The sequence below is a fragment of the Vulpes lagopus genome, chromosome 10, assembly GCF_018345385.1.
Source record: "Vulpes lagopus strain Blue_001 chromosome 10, ASM1834538v1, whole genome shotgun sequence".
Classification (NCBI taxonomy): Eukaryota; Metazoa; Chordata; class Mammalia; order Carnivora; family Canidae; genus Vulpes; species Vulpes lagopus.
The window spans coordinates 70,023,363-70,042,168 of NC_054833.1; the positions used below are offsets into that span (position 1 = coordinate 70,023,363).

At 36.3% G+C, this 18,806-nt stretch overlaps 1 protein-coding gene across 1 annotated transcript in view; it reads left to right on the forward strand.

The window, feature by feature from the left end:
- DNAI4 (dynein axonemal intermediate chain 4) overlaps positions 1–18,806 on the forward strand; it is a 100,115-nt gene that overhangs the window by 10,298 nt on the left and 71,011 nt on the right. Inside the window, 1 exon segment of the mRNA XM_041770198.1 lies at positions 8,362–8,539. Coding sequence (XP_041626132.1) covers positions 8,362–8,539 — 178 coding nt within the window.

The window sequence follows — 18,806 nt, forward strand, 5'->3', positions numbered from 1 at the left end:
GCCTCCATGTATTTGAGTTCTGTCCAAATTTCCTTTTGTGATTGAGTTCTATCTTCAAAGCATTGTGGTTTGAAAATATGCAGGAAATGATCTTAGTCTTTTGTACAATTTGAGACCTGATTTGTGACCCTGTATGTGATCTGTTCTGGAGAATGTTCCATGTGCACTCAAGAAGAATGTGTATTCTGTTGCTTGATGATGGAATGCTTGAATATATCTGTGAAGTCCATATAGTCCAGTATGTCATTCAAAGCTCTTTTTTCTCCCATCTGCTTAGATGATCTGTTCATTGCAGTAAGTGGGGTGTTAAAGTCCCGTACTACTATTGTTATCAGTGTATTTCTTTCATTTTGTTATTAATTAGTTTATGTAATTGGCTGCTCCCATGATAGGGGCATAAATATTTATTGTTATATCTTGTTGGATAGACCCTTTAATTATGATATGGTGTCCTTCCTCATCCTTTATTACAGTCTTTGGTTTAAAATCTAATTTGTCTAATATGAGGATTGCTACCCCAGATTTCTTTTGATGTCCATTAGCATGATAAATGGTTTTCTATCTCCTCACTTTCAATCTGAAGATGTCTAGGTCTAAAATGAGCCTCTTGCAGACAACATATCGATGGGTCTTGCTTTTTTATCCAGTCTGATACCCTGTATCCTTTGATTGGGGCATTTAGCCCATCTACATTCTGAGTAACTATTGAAAGATACAAATTTAGTGCCATTGTATTACCTGTAAAGTCACTGTTTCTGTATACTGTCTCTATTCCTTTCTAGTCTATGTTACCTTTGGGCTCTCTTCACTTAAAGGATCCCCTTTAATATTTCTTGCAAGGTTGGTTTAGTGATCACAAATTCTTTCAGTTTTTGTTTGTCCTAGAAGCTTTTTATCTCTCCTTCTATTTTGAATAACATCCCTGCTGGATAAAATATTCTTGGCTGCATATTTTTCTCACTTAGTACCCTGAATGTGTAATGCCAGTCCTTTCTGGCCTGCCAGGTCTCTGTAGATAGGTCTGCTGCCAGCCTAATGTTTCTAACCTTGTAAGTTAGAGACTTCTTGTCCCAAGCTGTTTTCAGGATTTTTCTCTTTATCTCTGAGATTTGCAAATTTCACTCATATAGCAAGGTGTTGACCTATTTTTATTATGAGGGGAGTTCTCTGCACCTCCTGGACTTGAATTCCTGCTTCCTTCCCCCGGTTAGGGACGTTCTCTGTTCTAATTTGCTCCAATATATCTTCTGCCACCACCACCCCTTTCCTCTTCTTCTGGGATCCTAATTATTCTAACATTGTTTCACTTATGGTATCACTTATCTCTCAAATTCTCCCCTTGTGATCCAGTAGTTGTCTTTTTTCTTAGCTTCTTTAGTCTCCATCATTTTGTCTTCTATATCACTAATTTTCTCTTCTGCTCATTTATCCTAGCAGTTAGAGCCTCCATTTTTTACTGCATTTCATTAATAGCCTTTTTCATTTCGACTTGATTAGATTTTAGTTCTCTTATTTCTCCAGAAGGCAATTGTCTAGTGTCTTCTGTTTTTTTCAAGTCCAGGTAGTATCTTTATAATCATTATTCTGAATTCTAGTTCTGACTGACATGTTACTTATATCCATGCTGATTAGGTCCCAGGCAGTCAGTACTTCCTCTTGTTCTCTTTTTTGAGGTGAGTTTTTCCATCTTGTCATTCTTGAAGAAAGTAGTTGGTTCTCCATTTATAGAGTTGCATGTATTCTTTTCTTAGATCCCCAGTTGAGTTTGCAGATAATCAGAATGATTTGATAGCTATTTAGCTGAATTCCTTGGACCAGATGAAACTAAGGTCTCTTATGTCTCTGCCATCTTGGACTTGGTCCATTTGAGTGTCTTATAGATATTTAGCTGGAGCCACCCAGTAGGCTATTAAACATCTAAGTATGAAATTGCATGTTTTGAATTAGATATAATGACTTACAGATTATTTATTCAACAAATAATCATTAAGCAGCCACTGTGTGTTTAGTACATTAGGGATACAGTAGGGAACAAAACAGCCTCAAATCCTTACCCTCATGGAACTTAAATTCTAAGTGGGGGATAAACAGCTAACTCATAATATATTTAAATAAAAGATGCATTATGTTGGGTAGTAAGTCCTAAGGAGAAAAATAAAGCAAGGGGATATGAAATATTTGAGAGGAGTATTTGGCATTTTAGATAGGAGAGCCTGGGAAGGCTATACTAAAAAAGTGGTTTTAAGTAAAGACCTGAAGAAAGGATGTTACATATGTACATTTCATGTGAAGAGCATTTTAAGCAAAAGGAACAGCAAGGGCAAAGGCTTCAATAGGGAAATATACCTGGCAATATCAAGGATGCCAGTGTGACAAGAGCTAAGTATACAAGAGAAAGAGTATTGAACATGAAGTGAGACCTAACTGGATACATGTAGAACTTTTAGGTCATAATAAGGACTTAGGCTTTATGAGATGGTAAACAGATTGAGGATTTTAAGCATAGTAGTGATATGATCTAACTTGTGTTTTAAAGGATCACTCTGGTTGCCATATGGCGAATAGATGTCAGGGGATTGAAGTTAAGCAAGAAGATAAATTAGAAGGCTACTGCAACAATCCAAGAACGATAGAATAGTTATTGGTACCAGGATGGTGGCAACAAGGGTGATAACAAAATGGTTGGACTCAGGATATACTTTGAAATTTTCTCACCCAAGCAACTGAAATAGCATTACCTTTAACAAATGGGGGAAGACTGCAAAAAGAGTATGTTTGCTGGACAAGGTGAGAGTGAGATTGTCAGGAGCTCAGTTTTTCACCTGCTAATTTTGAGTCAGAGGTGTCAGGCAGGCAGGTAGGTATATGGGTATAGGGTTCAGAGGAATGGTATAGTTAGAGATATATATTTAGGAGTCATTATCATATAGATGGTATTTAAATCATGCATTGGATGAGTTCACCTAGGCTATGAGTGTGGACAGAAATAGGAAGAAGTCCAAGGATGAACACTGCAGAAAAAGTAGAAAGAGCGCCAGATAACAAATGTATCTTGCAATCCAAGTTGAAGAAGAAGAAGAGGAGGAGGAGGAGGAGGAGGAGGAGGAGGAGGAGGAGGGAAAGGGGAAGGGGAGGGGGAGGGAAAGGAAGAAAGGAAGGAAGGAAGGAAGGAAAGAAGGAAGGAAGGAAAAAAACGAAGAAGGAAAAAAAAGAACAAAGAAGGAGCAACTGGGTAAATTTTGCTGATAAGTAAGATGAGAACATTGGCAATTAATATTATGGAGGTAACAGGACTTTGGCAAGAATTCTTTTGGTGGAATGATAAGGGCTGAAACTTTACTGGATCAGGTTTAAGAATGATAAGAGCTAAAACTTTACTGGAATTAGAAACAATAAGTACAGACAGTTCTTTCAAAGGAGTTGCTATAATTAAAGGAAAAAATGAATGGGATGGTAGGTAGAGCGATGGAATCAAGAGAAATTTTTTAAGATAGGAGAAATAATGGCATATTTATCTGCTAAAAGGAATAATGCAGTAGAGTGAGAAAAGCTCATGATGCATGAGAGAATTACTAGAACAATGTCCTTGAATAGGTAGAAAGTAATGGAATCCAGTACATGAGTAGAGGAATTGACCTAAGCTGGAATCATAGCTAATTCATCCAAAGTAACAAGAGAGAAATAAGGAATGTAGTCATAGATATAATCAGGTGCAAAGTAGTAACAGTGGAAATATTTGAAAGTTACCTGATTAGCTCAATTTTCTCACTTAATTAGCTGAAAGTAAAGATAGGAGAGTAGGGGATCCCTGGGTGGCTCAGCGGTTTGGCACCTACCTTTGGCCCAGGGCGCAATCCTGGGGTCCCGGGATCGAGTCCCGCGTCGGGCTCCTGGCATGGAGCCTGCTTCTCCCTCTGCCTGTGTCTCTGCCTCTCTCTCTCTCTCTCTCTCTGTCTATCATAAATAAATAAATAAACCTTAAAAAAAAAAAAGATAGGAGAGTAGATGTTGACAATCAAGTAGAGAGAAGTATGAAATAGTGGCCTTAGAAGGTGTAGTAAAAAGTGATTTGTACCACAGTATAATTGCTGGCACATTAAAGACACTTTAAGTTAATGATCCATAATTTAAAATGAGATCTGGCATCATGGTCAGATATTTTTTCTCCAGCTTCATTTAGCTGCAGAAGTTGAATTAAAATCTATCATATTAATAGAAAACTTGAAGTATTAGGTCAGCAGATTAGGAGATGATTGCCACTGAAAAAAATAGTCTGTTACTCATAGTTTTCAAGAGGAGAGGGCAGGCAGTCCCACAGGGGACTACGTGGGAAAGCACTGGGGTCAGACAGACATCAGGAAGAGGGAAAGGGAGAAACTGTGGTCCCATGTTTTTTATGGTTTTGGTGGGAGGGTACAGGTAAGGCATGATAAGCAGGCTTAAGATTGCTAGTTTGAATAATATCAGTGGGTTCTGAAACATAGAGACCATCCTTAGTTGTCTGGTACCTGGCTATAGGGCGATTAGGGAAGGTGTATATAGTGGCCCAGAGTGTGAGGGCCTGATAAAGGGGGCAGTTGGGCATAGACTGGTTTGCATTGGGAAATTGTGCCCATGGGAGGGGAGGAGGTGACAAGATAGGCAGGAAATCAGGCACAGTGCTTGAGCATATCAGTTTGTCCAGAACAAGATGTGTTGGGCATAAACATGTGTTGCAAATGGTAGAATATCAAGTTTACAAAAGATAGAGATGTGGTTAATATACAGGTGTAGGCTCAAAGTTAGAAGATAATTGGAATTAAACAAAGTTTTGGTTTTGCCAGCAAGTGTAGTGAATTTTATTTATTTTTTTAATTTTTATTTATTTACGATAGTCACACAGAGGTGGGGGGGAGGGGGCAGAGACATAGGCAGAAGAAGAAGCAGTCTCCATGCACCTGGAGCCTGATCCCAGGTCTCCAGGATCGCGCCCTGAGCCAAAGGCAGGCGCTAAACCGCTGCACCACCCAGGGATCCCAGTGTAGTGAATTTTAAAAAGGAGAAGGAAGATGAGACTGTAAGGGTTATAATGCAGGTTTAATTGTATTGCATTTCACTTTATGGCACTTTGTTGATACTGTGAATTTTATAAATTGAAGGTTTATGGCAACCCTGTGTCAAGCTAGGTGCCATTTTTCAAGCATTTGCTCACATTTCAAGCATTTGCTCACTTAGTGGCTGTTACATTTTGGTAATTCTTGCAATATTTTAAACTTTTTAATTATTTGTTATTGTGAACTGTGATCAGTGATTATGATTCACTGAAAACTCAGATGATGGTTAGCATTTTTTAGCAATGAAGTATTTTTTAATTATGTATATTGTGTTTTTAGACATAAGGCTATTGCACATTTAATAGACTACAATACAGTGTAAACAAAACTTTATATGCACCAGGAAACCAAAAAATTCATTTTACTCACTTTATTGTGCTATTTGCTTTATTGTGGTAGCCTAAAACTGAACCTGCAACATGTCCAAAGTATGCCTAATTAACTATGAATTATATTTATTAACCTTAAGCTCAGGGGAAAAGAGATTATGTGAGAGGGTTGAGTAAGGGAGTAAAGCAGGGTAGAATCAAGGGCTTAAAGGTGATAATGGAGTTGAAGGGAGTGAAATAGAGTTGTTTGAAATTGGGTATTAAGAAGGTGTAGGGGCACCGGGGTGGCTCATTCAGTTAAGCATCTGACTCTTGATTTCGGCTCAGGTTATGATCTCAGGGTTGTGAGATCCAGCCCCATGTCAGGCTTTGTGCTGATCATGGAGCCTACTTAAGATTCTTTCTTTCCCTCTCCCTCTGCCCCTTCCTCCCTCCTCCCCTCCTGCTTGCATGGTTTCTCTTTCTCTTTCTCAAAAAAAAAAAAAAAAAAAAGAGTAAGTTACCCAAGAAAAATCATTAAAAAAAAGGGGGGGGGTATAAGCTGCAAAAATAGGAAGTGACAGTTGACCTTGCTAGGGACAAGGTCAAATGTATGACCATGAGAATAAATAGCTGACATGGCAAGGAGAACAAGATTATGTGAGAAAGGTTCAGTAATTTAGGATATAAAATCTTCAGGGAATGGAAGAAAGGAGGTGGTGCTGATGGTAGACTGCCATAAGGAAGTAGAATATAATATAAATCATTGAAACCCTGAGTTTTTACATATACTCAAGGTCTGTGTGTGTGTGTGTGTGTGTGTGTGTGTGTGTGTGTGTGTAGAGACAGGGAGAGAGAGGGAGGGAACAACTGGATAACTGAGGTTTGAGCCAGAGTATAATTTTCAAAAGAGGAAACTAATAAAGGAAAAATAGAAGGAGACTAGCTTTTGTAAGGATAGAAGGGGCAAAGGTCAAGGAGAAAGCAAATACAAGTTGAAGGTAATGGTAAAAGGGTGATTCATTTGATGAATTGTGGATTTTGGATTAAATAGAGAAGAAAAACCTAAAAGTACTAATTAGTAGAAAATGGAAGGGTCAAGTGGTTAGAGGTCCCAAAGACATTGAAGAATAGGAGATGATGGCTTCACAGAAGAAGGAAGGGTCAACTGTCAAATGATACAAAGATAAGTACTGAAAAGAGTCTTTGTATTTGACAAGTTGAAGGACTAGGTGATTTTAATGAAAGTAGTCTCTATGCAGTAGGATAGAAGAGTTAGAGCTAGATTGTAGTGAATTATGGAGCAGATAAGAGGAATAAGGAAGTAGTATTCTTGACTACTTAAAGAGTTGGAATATGAAAGGAAGGGTATATAAAGTAACACATAGAGGAAGACATAGCTAAAAAAGGATTTTTAAGTTGATGGGGTGACTGGAGCATAATTATATGCTCAAAGGGAAAAAATAGGAAGTAATATGTAGCAGACAGGAAATTATTGATGGACAAAAGTCCCTGAGAAAGTAGTAACAGACAGATTTTCAGAGCATAAGTAGAAAGATGAGCCTTAGATAGGAATGGCAACTCTTGCTGAAAAAAGAAAGATGAATTTAGAAGTGTTTGTAGGATATGAAAGAAAAACATGACAATAGAGAAATAATTTAAGGAGCTTTCACCTGATCTTACTTTCTTAGAGATGTTGAAGGTGAAGTCATTTAGACACTGAAGGAGGGAGAATAGAGTAAAATACTTTAGAAGAATGTTAATTTGAAATACTACATGAATGGAATCCATTTATTTAAACAATCCTTCTTTAGTGACCACAATATACTGGGTACTGTTGTGGGTTCTAGGAATATATCAATTAACAAGACCAAAGTTCTTGCCCTGAAGATGCTTACATTCTAGTAGAGGAGTGGACAACAAGAACAATGTATCAAATAGTAATAAAAGCTATGAAAAATAAAATATGAAAAATGGATTGATGGTTGCCATTTAAAAATATTTCATTCTTGTCTGATCTTTTATGTTTTGAAAGCAAAAGTACTATTTAAAATGTTTTCTTTGGGGGGCGAGATGGGGGGAGAGGGCAGGGGAGTGCCTGGCTAGCTCAGTCAGTACAGCATGCAACTCCTGATCTCAGGATCATGAATTCAAGCCACACGTTAGGTGTGGAGCCTACTTAAAATTAAAATTAAAAAATAATAATGGAAAAATAAAATGTTTTCTTTGGAAACAGATTTTCTTTTTATAATCTAAGAGAATATCATCCTTATTTTATAGAAATCCACAGTATAATCAGTACCAGAACAAAGAAATGACAAGATAGGGTTTTGAGTTAAGGAATTTGCAGAGTATACAAAAGTAAAATCATATTTTTTTCTCCAGGATGCAAACACTTTGATTTTATCTTCTCTTCTTATTAAAAATTATGTAATTGTTGAGACAAGAACACGATATTCTTTCCAGGTTTTATTTCTCATGCTTCATTATGCCTATGTGGCTGCACTGTATACTCACTTATGCGTACTATGTTCAAGGGACTTCCTAACCATAATATACAAATTAATCCATTTAATCCTTATAATAATCTATGAATAGGGAACTATTAATATCCCCATCTCACAAATAAAGAAACTGAGACCCAGAGAAATCACTATAGACTTTGGATCACACTGCTTAGGTTCAAATTTCAATTCTCGGAGGAATATTTCTCTCTTAAGCCTCTGTGATTTTATATAAAATGATACAGCAACCTCTTAAGGGTCATGAGAAAAAAGTGACATAATGAATGTAAACATTCTAGAACTATGCTTACACATAATGAACTCTCAAGTAGCTATTATTTCTTATTTATGTATTCAGATTGTTTCCATGTTTCTAATGAAAGTCTGCTATTTTGTTGTTGGTTATTTTTCCTTCTGTCATGATCCTTTGTCTTATGTTTTCTTTTCTTAATATAGGAGCGTTGGCCCACAGGCCAAGAAATCTATTAGCTTTATTAACACCGCAAGAGGAGGCTTCACAAAAAGCTATGTTGGTGCAAACCAAAGTAGAATGGCTATGTCAAAAACCATGACAATTCTACCTGAGATAAAAACAGAAAAAATGAATATTTCTACCCCAAAGACAGTCATACAGGTAATGTTCCTTAGAATTCTGAGTTTAAATTGAAAATGATACCATAAAGACCTTGACTAAAATGTTAAAGTAAAAAATATACTGCTTTGAAATAATCAACTCACTTCTAATAATGATATGTTAATTTTGTTAGAGTATTTACTACATATCTTACAGCGTAATATTGGCTCTTGATTCCTAGAATTCATTTCTAATAATGAGAACATTAGAGTTGAGTAAGGAAAGTCTACTCGTGACCAAGAACTAGTTGATTATGGTATTAAGAATAGCTAACCCAGTTATAGATAGTAAAGCTAATATCCATTCGTCTTTGCAATGTACTCTAGAAAATATAAAATGAATTGTCACAAAATTGGTTATCTCATTAGAAAACTAAGAATTAAATTTTTTAACTTTTAATCAAAGTTTAGTATATATATACAGACAAGCATGTAATTAATATATAAATCTGAATGGGCTAAGCATTGACTTTTTTTTTTTTAGATATGACACAAAAATCACAGTCCATTAAAGGTAACATTGATAAATTGGACTCCATCAAAATTAAAGCTTCTGGTCTTAGAAAGATATTGCTAAAAGAATGAAAAAAAAAGCCATACAGTGGGAAAAATTATTTATAAAGCATATGTCTGCTAAAGTATTTGTATTCAAAATATATAAACAATTCTCAAAACAATATTAAGGCAACATAATATTTAAAATAAGCAAAACAGGGGATCCCTGGGTGGCTCAGCGGTTTAGCACCTGCCTTCAGCCCAGGGCGTGATGCTGGAGTCCGGGGATCGGGTCCCACGTTGGACTCCCTGCGTGGAGCCTGCTTCTCCCTCTGCCTGTGTCTCTCTTCTCTCATGAATAAATAAAATAAAATCTTTAAAAAATAAAATAAAATAAAATAAGCAAAACATTTGAACAAATACTTCAACAAAGCACATATAAAGATAGCAAATGAGCACATCAAAGATGATGAGCATTAATCATTAGGGAAATGCAAATTGAAACCATGAGATACTGCTATATGCCTATTAGAATGGTTAAAATTGAAAGAGCATCCATACCAAATGTGGGCAGGTATGTGGAGGAACCAGAATTCTTATACACTGCTGGTAGGAATGGAAAATGAAAAACCATGGTTGTTTATTCAATGTTAAATATATACCTATTATATCATCCAGCCATTCCGCTTCAAGGTATCTACTCAGGAGAAAAGAAAGTATATGTTTATAAAAAACTCTAGTACAAGTGTTTATAGCATCTTTGTTTATAATAGCTAAAAAATGAAAACACACTAATTTTAATAAATGAATACTATATATTTGAATGTATATTACATGTACCATTATCTTAGTCAACTCAGGGTGTTATAACAAAGTACTATAGACTGGTTGGCTTGTAAACAAAGAAATTTATTTCTTACAGTTCTAGGGCTGGAAGCCCAAGATTAGAATGCGAGCATGGTTGAGTTCTGGTAAGGATCCTTCCAGGTTGCAGACTGCTAATTTCTTAATGTGTTCTCTATATATCACATGGCGGAAAGAGATTTAGCTAACTCTCTGGCCTCTTCTCAGAAGGGCATGAATCCCATTCATAAGGTCTCCACCTTCATGATCTAATTACCTCTCAAAGTTCTACCTTCCAATACCATCACATTGGGATTAGGAAGCCAACATGAATTTTGAGTGTACATGAACATTCAGTCCACAATTACATGTTATATATACATTATATGTAATATGTATGTATTATACATATATACATGCAATGAATACGTACTATATGGTGTTACAATATGTAAAAGGGATAGTGCATCATGACCAACTGAGGATAATGAATGCAAGGTTGTTGCAACATTTAAGAATCAATACTAGGGGATCCCTGGGTGGCTCAGTGGTTTAGCACCTGCCTTCGGCCCAAGGCATGAGCCTGGAGTCCCGGGATCGAGCCCCACATCAGGCTCCCTGCATGGAGCCTGCTTCTCCTTCTGCCTGTGTCTCTGCCTCTCTCTCTTTCTCTCTCTCTGTCTCTCATGAATAAATAAATAACATCTTTTTTTAAAAAAATGAAATAAAAAAATAAAAAATAAAAATCAATACTAATAAGGGAAAAGAGGGAAACTGAGTGGGAAAAATTAGAGAGGAAGACAAACCATGAGAGACTCCTAACTGGGAAACAAACAAAGGGTTGCAGAACAGGACGTGAGTAGGGGGATAGGGTAATTGGGTGGTGGGCTCTAAGGACACATGATGAGATGAGCACTGGGTATTATACTATATGTTGGCAAATTGAATTTAAATAAAATTTTTTAAAATTAAAAAATAAAAATACTGAAAGCATTTAAATAAATAAATAAATAAATAAATACCAATACTACTTGCCATATTAGTAGACTGGGAAGGGAGAATCTATGGGATCATTAGATCGGGTAAAGAAAAAGCATTTAAAAGAGTTTAATATCATTATATATATAAAAAATATTTAACCATTTAGCTAATCTGAAAGAGAAAGGATTTCCTCAGGGCATTCTGAAAAAACTACAGCTAACAGAGTTAGTGATGAAAGACTGAAAGCTTTTCCTCTCAGATCAGGAACAAGGCAAGGATGCCCACTTTTGCTGCTTCTCAACATAGTAGTGGGTGTCCTAGCCAGAGCAATTAGTCAAGAAGAAAAAAGAAAAATCCAAAGTGGAAAGGAAAAAGTAAATTTCAGTTCACAGATGACATGATCTAGTATGTAGAAAACCCCAAAGATTCCACATTAAAAAAACAAAACAAAAAAGCCAAAAACTTAGAATAAATTCAGCAAAGGTGTAGGATAGAAAATATATATGAATATAGATATATGAATCAATGGAATAGAATAGAGGGCCCAGAAATAACCCCCTACATATATGTTCAAATGATTTTTGACAAGCATGCTAATTCTATGTTAATAGGGAAAGGAGAGTCTTTTCAACAAAGATGTTGGAAAAACTTGATATCTACATGCAAAAGAATGATATAGGACTTGTATACAAAAATAACTCCAAATGTATCAAGCTCTTAACAGCTAAAATGATAAAACTCTTAGAAGAGTGGCACCTGGGTGACTCAGTTGGTTAAGTGTTCAACTCTTGATTTTGGCTTGGGTCATGATCTCAGTGTCCTGAAACAGAGCCCCAAGTTGGGCTCCTTGCTCAGCACAGAGTCTGCTTCTTCACCCTGCTCATTAGTGTGTGTGCATGCGCTCTCCCTCTCTCTCTCTCAAATAAATAAAATCTTTTTTTAAAAAAAAAAAAAGAAGAAAACATAAGGGAAAACCTTCTTGACTTTGGATTTTTTAAAATATAACAGCAAAAGCACATACAGCAAAAGAAAAAAATGGATATAATGAACTACACATCAAACATTAGAAACTTCTGTGCATCAAAGGAAACAACAACAGTGAAAAGCAACTGACAGAATTAGGAAAATATATTTAAAGATTATCTATCTGATAAGAAGTTAATGTTCAGATGATACAAAGAACTTCTATAACTCAATAATAAGTGGTCCAATTAAAAAAATGGATAAGGGGGATCCCTGGGTGGCACAGCGGTTTGGCGCCTGCCTTTGGCCCAGGGCGCGATCCTGGAGACCCAGGATCGAATCCCACGTCGGGCTCCGGTGCATGGAGCCTGCTTCTCCCTCTGGCTATGTCTCTGCCTCTCTCTCTCTCTCTCACTGTGTGCCTATAATAAATAAAGAAAAATTAAAAAAAAAAAAAAAGAAAAAAAATGGATAAGAATTCAATATTTTTCCAGAGGAGATCCACAAATAGCCAACAGCACATGAAAAAATGTTCAGCATCACTAATCATTAGGGAAATGCAGAACAGAAGAACAATGAGATACCAGCTAAGGCCCGTTAGGATAGCTAAAAACACAACAATGGAAAATAACAAATGTTGGTGAAGATCTAGAGAATTTAAAAACTTTGTGCACTGTTAATAGGAATGTATAATAGTCTAACCACTACAGAAAACAGTATTGTGATTCCTCAAAAAATTAAAAATAGAATTACCTTATTATCCAGTAATTCTACTTCCTGGTCTATACCCAAAAGAATTAAAAGCAGAGACTTGAACATACACCTACGTTCACAGCAGTGTAATTCACAATAACTAAAAGGTGGAAGCAACCCAAGTTTTCATCAGTAGATGAATGAAAAAAAAATATGTGTGTATATATACACACATAATGGAAAATTTTTAGCTTGAAGAAGAAATGAAATTCCAACACTTGCTACAATATGGATGATATTACGCTAATTGAAATAAGCCAGTCACATAAAGGCAAAGTGTATGATTCCACTTATGTGAGATACCTAGAATAAAATTCAGAGAAAGCAGAATAGTGGTTACCAGGGGATGTTTTTACAGGGAAGTTATTTTTCTAATGGTTATGGTTTCAGTTTTATGAGATAAAAGTGATTCTGGAGATGGATGGTGGTGATGGTTGCACAACAGTGTGAAAGTAGTTAATGTGAAAGAACTTAAAAATGGTTAAGATGATAAATTTTATGCATTCTGTATTTACTACAATTTTTTAAAAAGATAATTAGTTCAACGTTTCCTGCATGATGGCATGAAGATCTCCAATGCCCAGCTCAAGTGAAACTGATGAAAGTTATTTTTTAAAAACAAGGATTTAATGCCTCAGGAAATGGACCTAAGGGCAAACAGTAAACAAAGAATCATTTAAGAACGTCTATGACAGTTTATAAGAAAGCTGTGGCATTTGAGCCAAGACCACTGCTTCCCTCCCAGCCTAGCAAGGTATATATTCCACTCTAGACTGCTTGCAGCCGAGAACACAAGGTTCCCCTTCCCCTTAGCTCCCATGTATAGGGCTTTCTTTTCCAAAAGCAGAACTTCAGCATTTCTCATCCTGCCCCCAAATACCTGTTGCTGAAGCCAAGTTCTAGGTGGGAGCAGGTGAGAGATATGGACTCCTTTCTTTTGCCTAATCACCACTGATGAATTCTACCTTGAGTGTGGCACACTGAGAATACTGAGGTCTTCCCTGGATCATGACATAATGGTTCCATGTCAGGAAAAGTAAGCTGAAAATATTTCAGGTTACTGCTCTGCCCCCTCCAAGAAGCATTTAACATCTAGAGTGAGGCTGTCACTCGTAGAGAAGCTTACTATCATTTCCACTCCCACATTCAGAGACCTGGTACAGAGATCTTATCTGAGGGAAGAAGCAAATTGTCAAACAAATAGCTTCTAATATCTTCCAAAAGGAACTAACTACACTTGCAATAGAGCATGGAGAAGTTTGAACCTACGAGTACACTCAAAAACGGTGGAGGTAGGGGCGCCGGGGTGGCTCAGTTGGTTAAATGTCTGCCTTCGGCTCAGGTCATAATCTCAGGTCATGGAGCCCTACATGGGGCTCCTTGCTCAGCAGGGAGTCTGCTTCTTCCCTTGCCTCTGCCTGCTCTCTCTCTCTCAAATAAATAAATAAAATCTTTAAAACAAAACAAAAAAAACTAGAAGAGGTTGTGGCGAATGGGAATTGATTTAGATTCATGGATCAAATGAAGACTCACTCTAGACTGTAGGCTGGCTGGTTAACAGAGACCCTGGGAATAAGGCAGCTAGGAGGAGCATTTTGGAGTGAGAATTAATACCAAACTGACCTCAGAAATTATTCCCTGGAAGTAGTCACAATTTGATTGGATTAGAGAATTTGTGCCCCAGGGCACTGCTAAAAAAAAAAAAAACAGTAGAGCAATCAGCAATCAGTGTAACAGCTAAGTGTATTAAAAAGTAGTAGACAGCCCTACCAGTACCATTGTCATCCCAGGATGGATGTGAGGATACCCAAAGCAGCTAGTCCCTGAGAAGCAACATCAGAGGGTTAACATTGTGTTGGGATAAATGACGGGAGAGGGCACATGCTCCATTAGCAAAGTACCATGAACTTAAGTATATATTTTAAGTATATGACTTAAAACAATAGAAGTCCATTGTCTCACAATTCTGGAGGACAGAAGTCTGAAATCAAGGTGTTAGTGTGGATATGTACCCTCTAAATATAATAGAGAAGGGTTAATTTCTCTTCCAGCTCTGGTAGTCCTAGACTAGACATTTCTTATCTATCACTTCAATTCTCTATCTTCACATTGTGTTCTCCCCATGTATTTTCATGATGTCTTACCTGTATGTGTATCTATGTCCAAATGTCCCCTTTTTATAAAGACATCAGTCATACTGGATTAGGTTCTCACCCTAATGATCTCATCTTAACGTGGTTAAGTCTGCAAAGTTCTTTTTCCACAATCTGAGGTACTGGAGGTGAGGACTTCAACATATCTTCTTTGCGGGGCACAGTTCAACCCTTTACGGGGAAATAGATCTCACAAAGTGATCTAGGTAATTAAACAAATAAACAAATAGAAATTACAAGTTTTAGAAAGGACGGAGATAGCAATACCTAGCGTTACTACAATATGTTATCTAAAATCTCCAGTTTCCAACAAAACATAGGGCATACAAAGAAATAGAAAAATATGACCTATACTCAAGAAAAAGAAAAGGCAATAGAAACTGTGGGAAGAAGCAGATGTTAGACTTAACAAAAAGAGTTTTAAGAGAAGTCCTTATAAATGTCTTTATAGGACTAAAGAAACCATGATTAAAGAAATAAAAGGAAGCATGATGACTGTCACATCCAATTCAGAAAAAAATCAGTAAAGAGACTCAACATCACTGATCACTGGGGAAATATAAATCAAAGCTACCAGGAGACATCACCTCACAGTTGTCAGAATGGCTAAAATCAACAAAATAAGGAACAACTGTTTTTGACAACATGTAGAGAAACCCTCATGTACTGTTCAAAATACAAACCAGTGCAGCCACTCTGGAAAGCAGTATGGAGTTTCCTCAAAAAGCTAAAAATAGAGCTACTCTACAATCCAGCAATTGCGCTCATAGGTATTTGTCCAAAGGATACAAAAATACGAATTCAAAGGGATACATGCACCATAATGTCTATAGCAGCATTATTGAATTAGTCATCAATTGATGAATGGATAAAGAAGATGTGATATCTGCCTCTCTCTCTCTCTCTCTCTCATGAATAAATAAAAATCTTTTTAAAAAGGTAAAAATAAAAAAAATTTAAAAAGTTCTCATCATGGAGTGCTTGGGTGGCAGTTGTTTGGCCAGCAAACTCTTGATTTCAGCTCAGGTCATGGTCAAGGGCCCAGGATCAGGCCTGAGACAGGCTCCCCACTCATCATGGAGTCTGCTTGGGATTCTCTTCTCCCTCTGCCTCTCCTCCCCATCCAGGGCTTTCTCTCTCTCTCTCTCTCCAAAATGAGTAACATCTTTAAAAAAATAAGTTCTCATCATAACAAAAAATAATTTTGTAACTACGTGACGTGATGGATTTTATTTTTTAATTTACTTTAGAGAGTGAGTAAGTGAGGGAAGGGACAAAGAGAGAAACTCCCTAAGCAGACTGTCTGCTGGGCACAGAGCCTGATGCGAGGCTCAGTGTTATAACACGTGAGATCATGACCTGAGCCAAAATCAAGAGTCAGACACTTAACCAACTGAGCCACCTAGGTGCCCTTGAGGTAATGGATTTTTAATAAATGTATTATTTTTTAAAGATTTTATTTATTCATGAGAGACACAGAAAGAGAGGCAGAGACACAGGCAGAGCGAGAAGCAGGCTCTCCGCAGGAAACCCGATGTGGGACTTGATCCCAGGTCTCCAGGGTCACGCCCTGGGCTGAAGGCGGCGCTAAACCATTGACCCACCCGGGCTGCCCTAAATAAACTTATTATTGTAATCATTTTGCAGTACATACATACATCAAGTCATTATATTGTATACCTAAAGTGGATACAATCTTATGTATCAGTTATATCTCAATTAAAATTAATCAGATAAAATTCAGTTTCTGAGTTGCACCAGAAAAAATTATAAAGAACCAAAAGGAAATTCTGGAGTAGAAAAGTACATTAGTCAAACCTTTAAAAATTCACTAGTGGAGATAAATAATAGATTTTAACTGACAGAAGGAAGAATTAGCAAACTTGAGGATAGATCTATAGAGATTATGCAACCCAAAAACAAGAGTGGGAAAAAAAGAATGAAGAAAATGAATGGAGCTCCAGAGAGGATGATACCAACCAAAAGCAACAGAATACAGATTCTTCTCAAGTACGCATGGAATATTTTCCAGGATAGATCACATGTTAGGCCACAAAATGAGTCTTAATTAAAAAAAAGAATTGAAATCATATCAAGCACCATTCCCAGCCACAATGTTAGGAAACTAGACATTAATTACACAAAGAAAATTGGAAAGTTAAAAAATATGTAGATGCTACTGAATAACTAATGGGTCAAAGAAGAAATCAAAAGAGAAATTAAAAAAATACCTGAGACAGATGAAAGTGGACATATACCAAAATTTGTGAGATGCAGCTAAAGCAGTTCTAAAAGGGAAGTTCATAGAGATACCTATCTCAAGAAACAAATGACTAGAAAAAGAATAAGTGAAGCCCAAAGTTAGTGGAAGTAAAATAATAACAGATTTGAGCAGAAATAAATGAACTAGAGGCTGAAAAGACAATAAAGAAGATCGATGAAACTAAAAGCTGGTTCTTTGAAAAGATAAAGTTGACAAATCTTTATATTCACCAAGAAAAAAAAAAGAGGGGATTCAAATAAACAAAATCAGGTTCAAATGAATAAAATCAAAAACAAACGAGAGGGATGCCTAGGTGGCTCAGCGGTTTAGCGCCACCTTTGGCTTGGGGTGTGATCCTGGGGACCAAGGATCGAGTCCCACGTCGGGCTCCCTGCATGGAGCCTGCTTCTCCCTCTGCCTGTGTCTCTCCCTCTCTCTCTCTCTCTCTCTCTCTCTCTCTCTCTCTGTCTGTGTGTGTGTGTGTGTGTCTGTCATGAGTGAATAAATAAAAGTCTTAAAAAAAAAAAAAGATGTAATCCTGGAGTTCTGGATCAAGTCCCACATCAGGCTTTCTGCAGGGAGCCTGTCTCTCCCTCTGCTTCTCATGAATAAATAAAAAAAAATTAAAAAGAGAGATGTTACAATTGATACTACAGAAATACAAAGGATCATAAGAGAATATTATGAATAAATATATGCCAACAAATTAGACAACTTAGAAGAAATGTATAAATCCTTAGAAATGAACAACCTATCAAAATTGAATTATGAGGAAATAGAAAATCTGAACAGTCCAGTTATTATTAAGGAGATTGAATCACTAATCAAAAACCTCCCAACAAACAGAAGTCTATGACCAGTTTTACTGGTGAATTATAGCAAACATTCAAAGAACTAATATCAATCCATCTCAAACTTTTCCAATAAAGGAAGAGGGGAAAACTCTTCCAAATTTATTTTGAGGCCAGCCTTACCCTAATACCAAAACTATACAAGGACACCACAGGAAAAGAAAATTACACACCAATATCTGCAATGAACATAGATACAAAACCTAAACAATATTGACAAATTAAATTCAACAATATATTAAAAGGATTATAGATAGCTAAAGCAATCTTAGAAAAGAATAAAGCTGGAGACATCAGCCAGTCTGATTTCAAACTATATTACAGGACTGTCATAATTAAAACAGTATGGTATTTGCATATAAACGCATAGATCAATGGAACTAAATAGCCCCAAAATAAATACACACATATATGGTCAATTAAATTACAATGAAAGAGCAAAGTATATACACTGGTGAAAAACACTATCTTCAATAAGTAGAGTTAGAAAACCTGGAAAGGCACAGGCAAAAAAATGAAGTTGGACCACATATACTATATACAAAAACTAACTAAAAATGGATTAAAAACTTGAATGTAAGACCTGTATTTCTGTATGTGTTAAATTTCAAAATGGAAAAGATTAAGAATTGGCAAAAACAAAAATATGTAAAAATTGGGAAATATTTTCTAATAAAATATTGAATGAATAAATGTGGGCTTTTTAAGGCTTATACATAAGAAATTAAATTTACAAAAATATTAACAATCTGGGTGAATTATTTTTCTTTTTGAATTCCCTCAAAATTAATAATATTACTTGCATAGAGGTAAAAACATGAATAAGACGCTTTTTAAAAGTATGCCTAGTTAAGAAATTTTTTAAGAATAAAATCTTTCACTCAATTTTTCGTGTTCATTCCATGCTAGAAACAATGTATTCATTTTTTCTACTACTTTTATTTCTATTTTCTAGGACCTGTTACT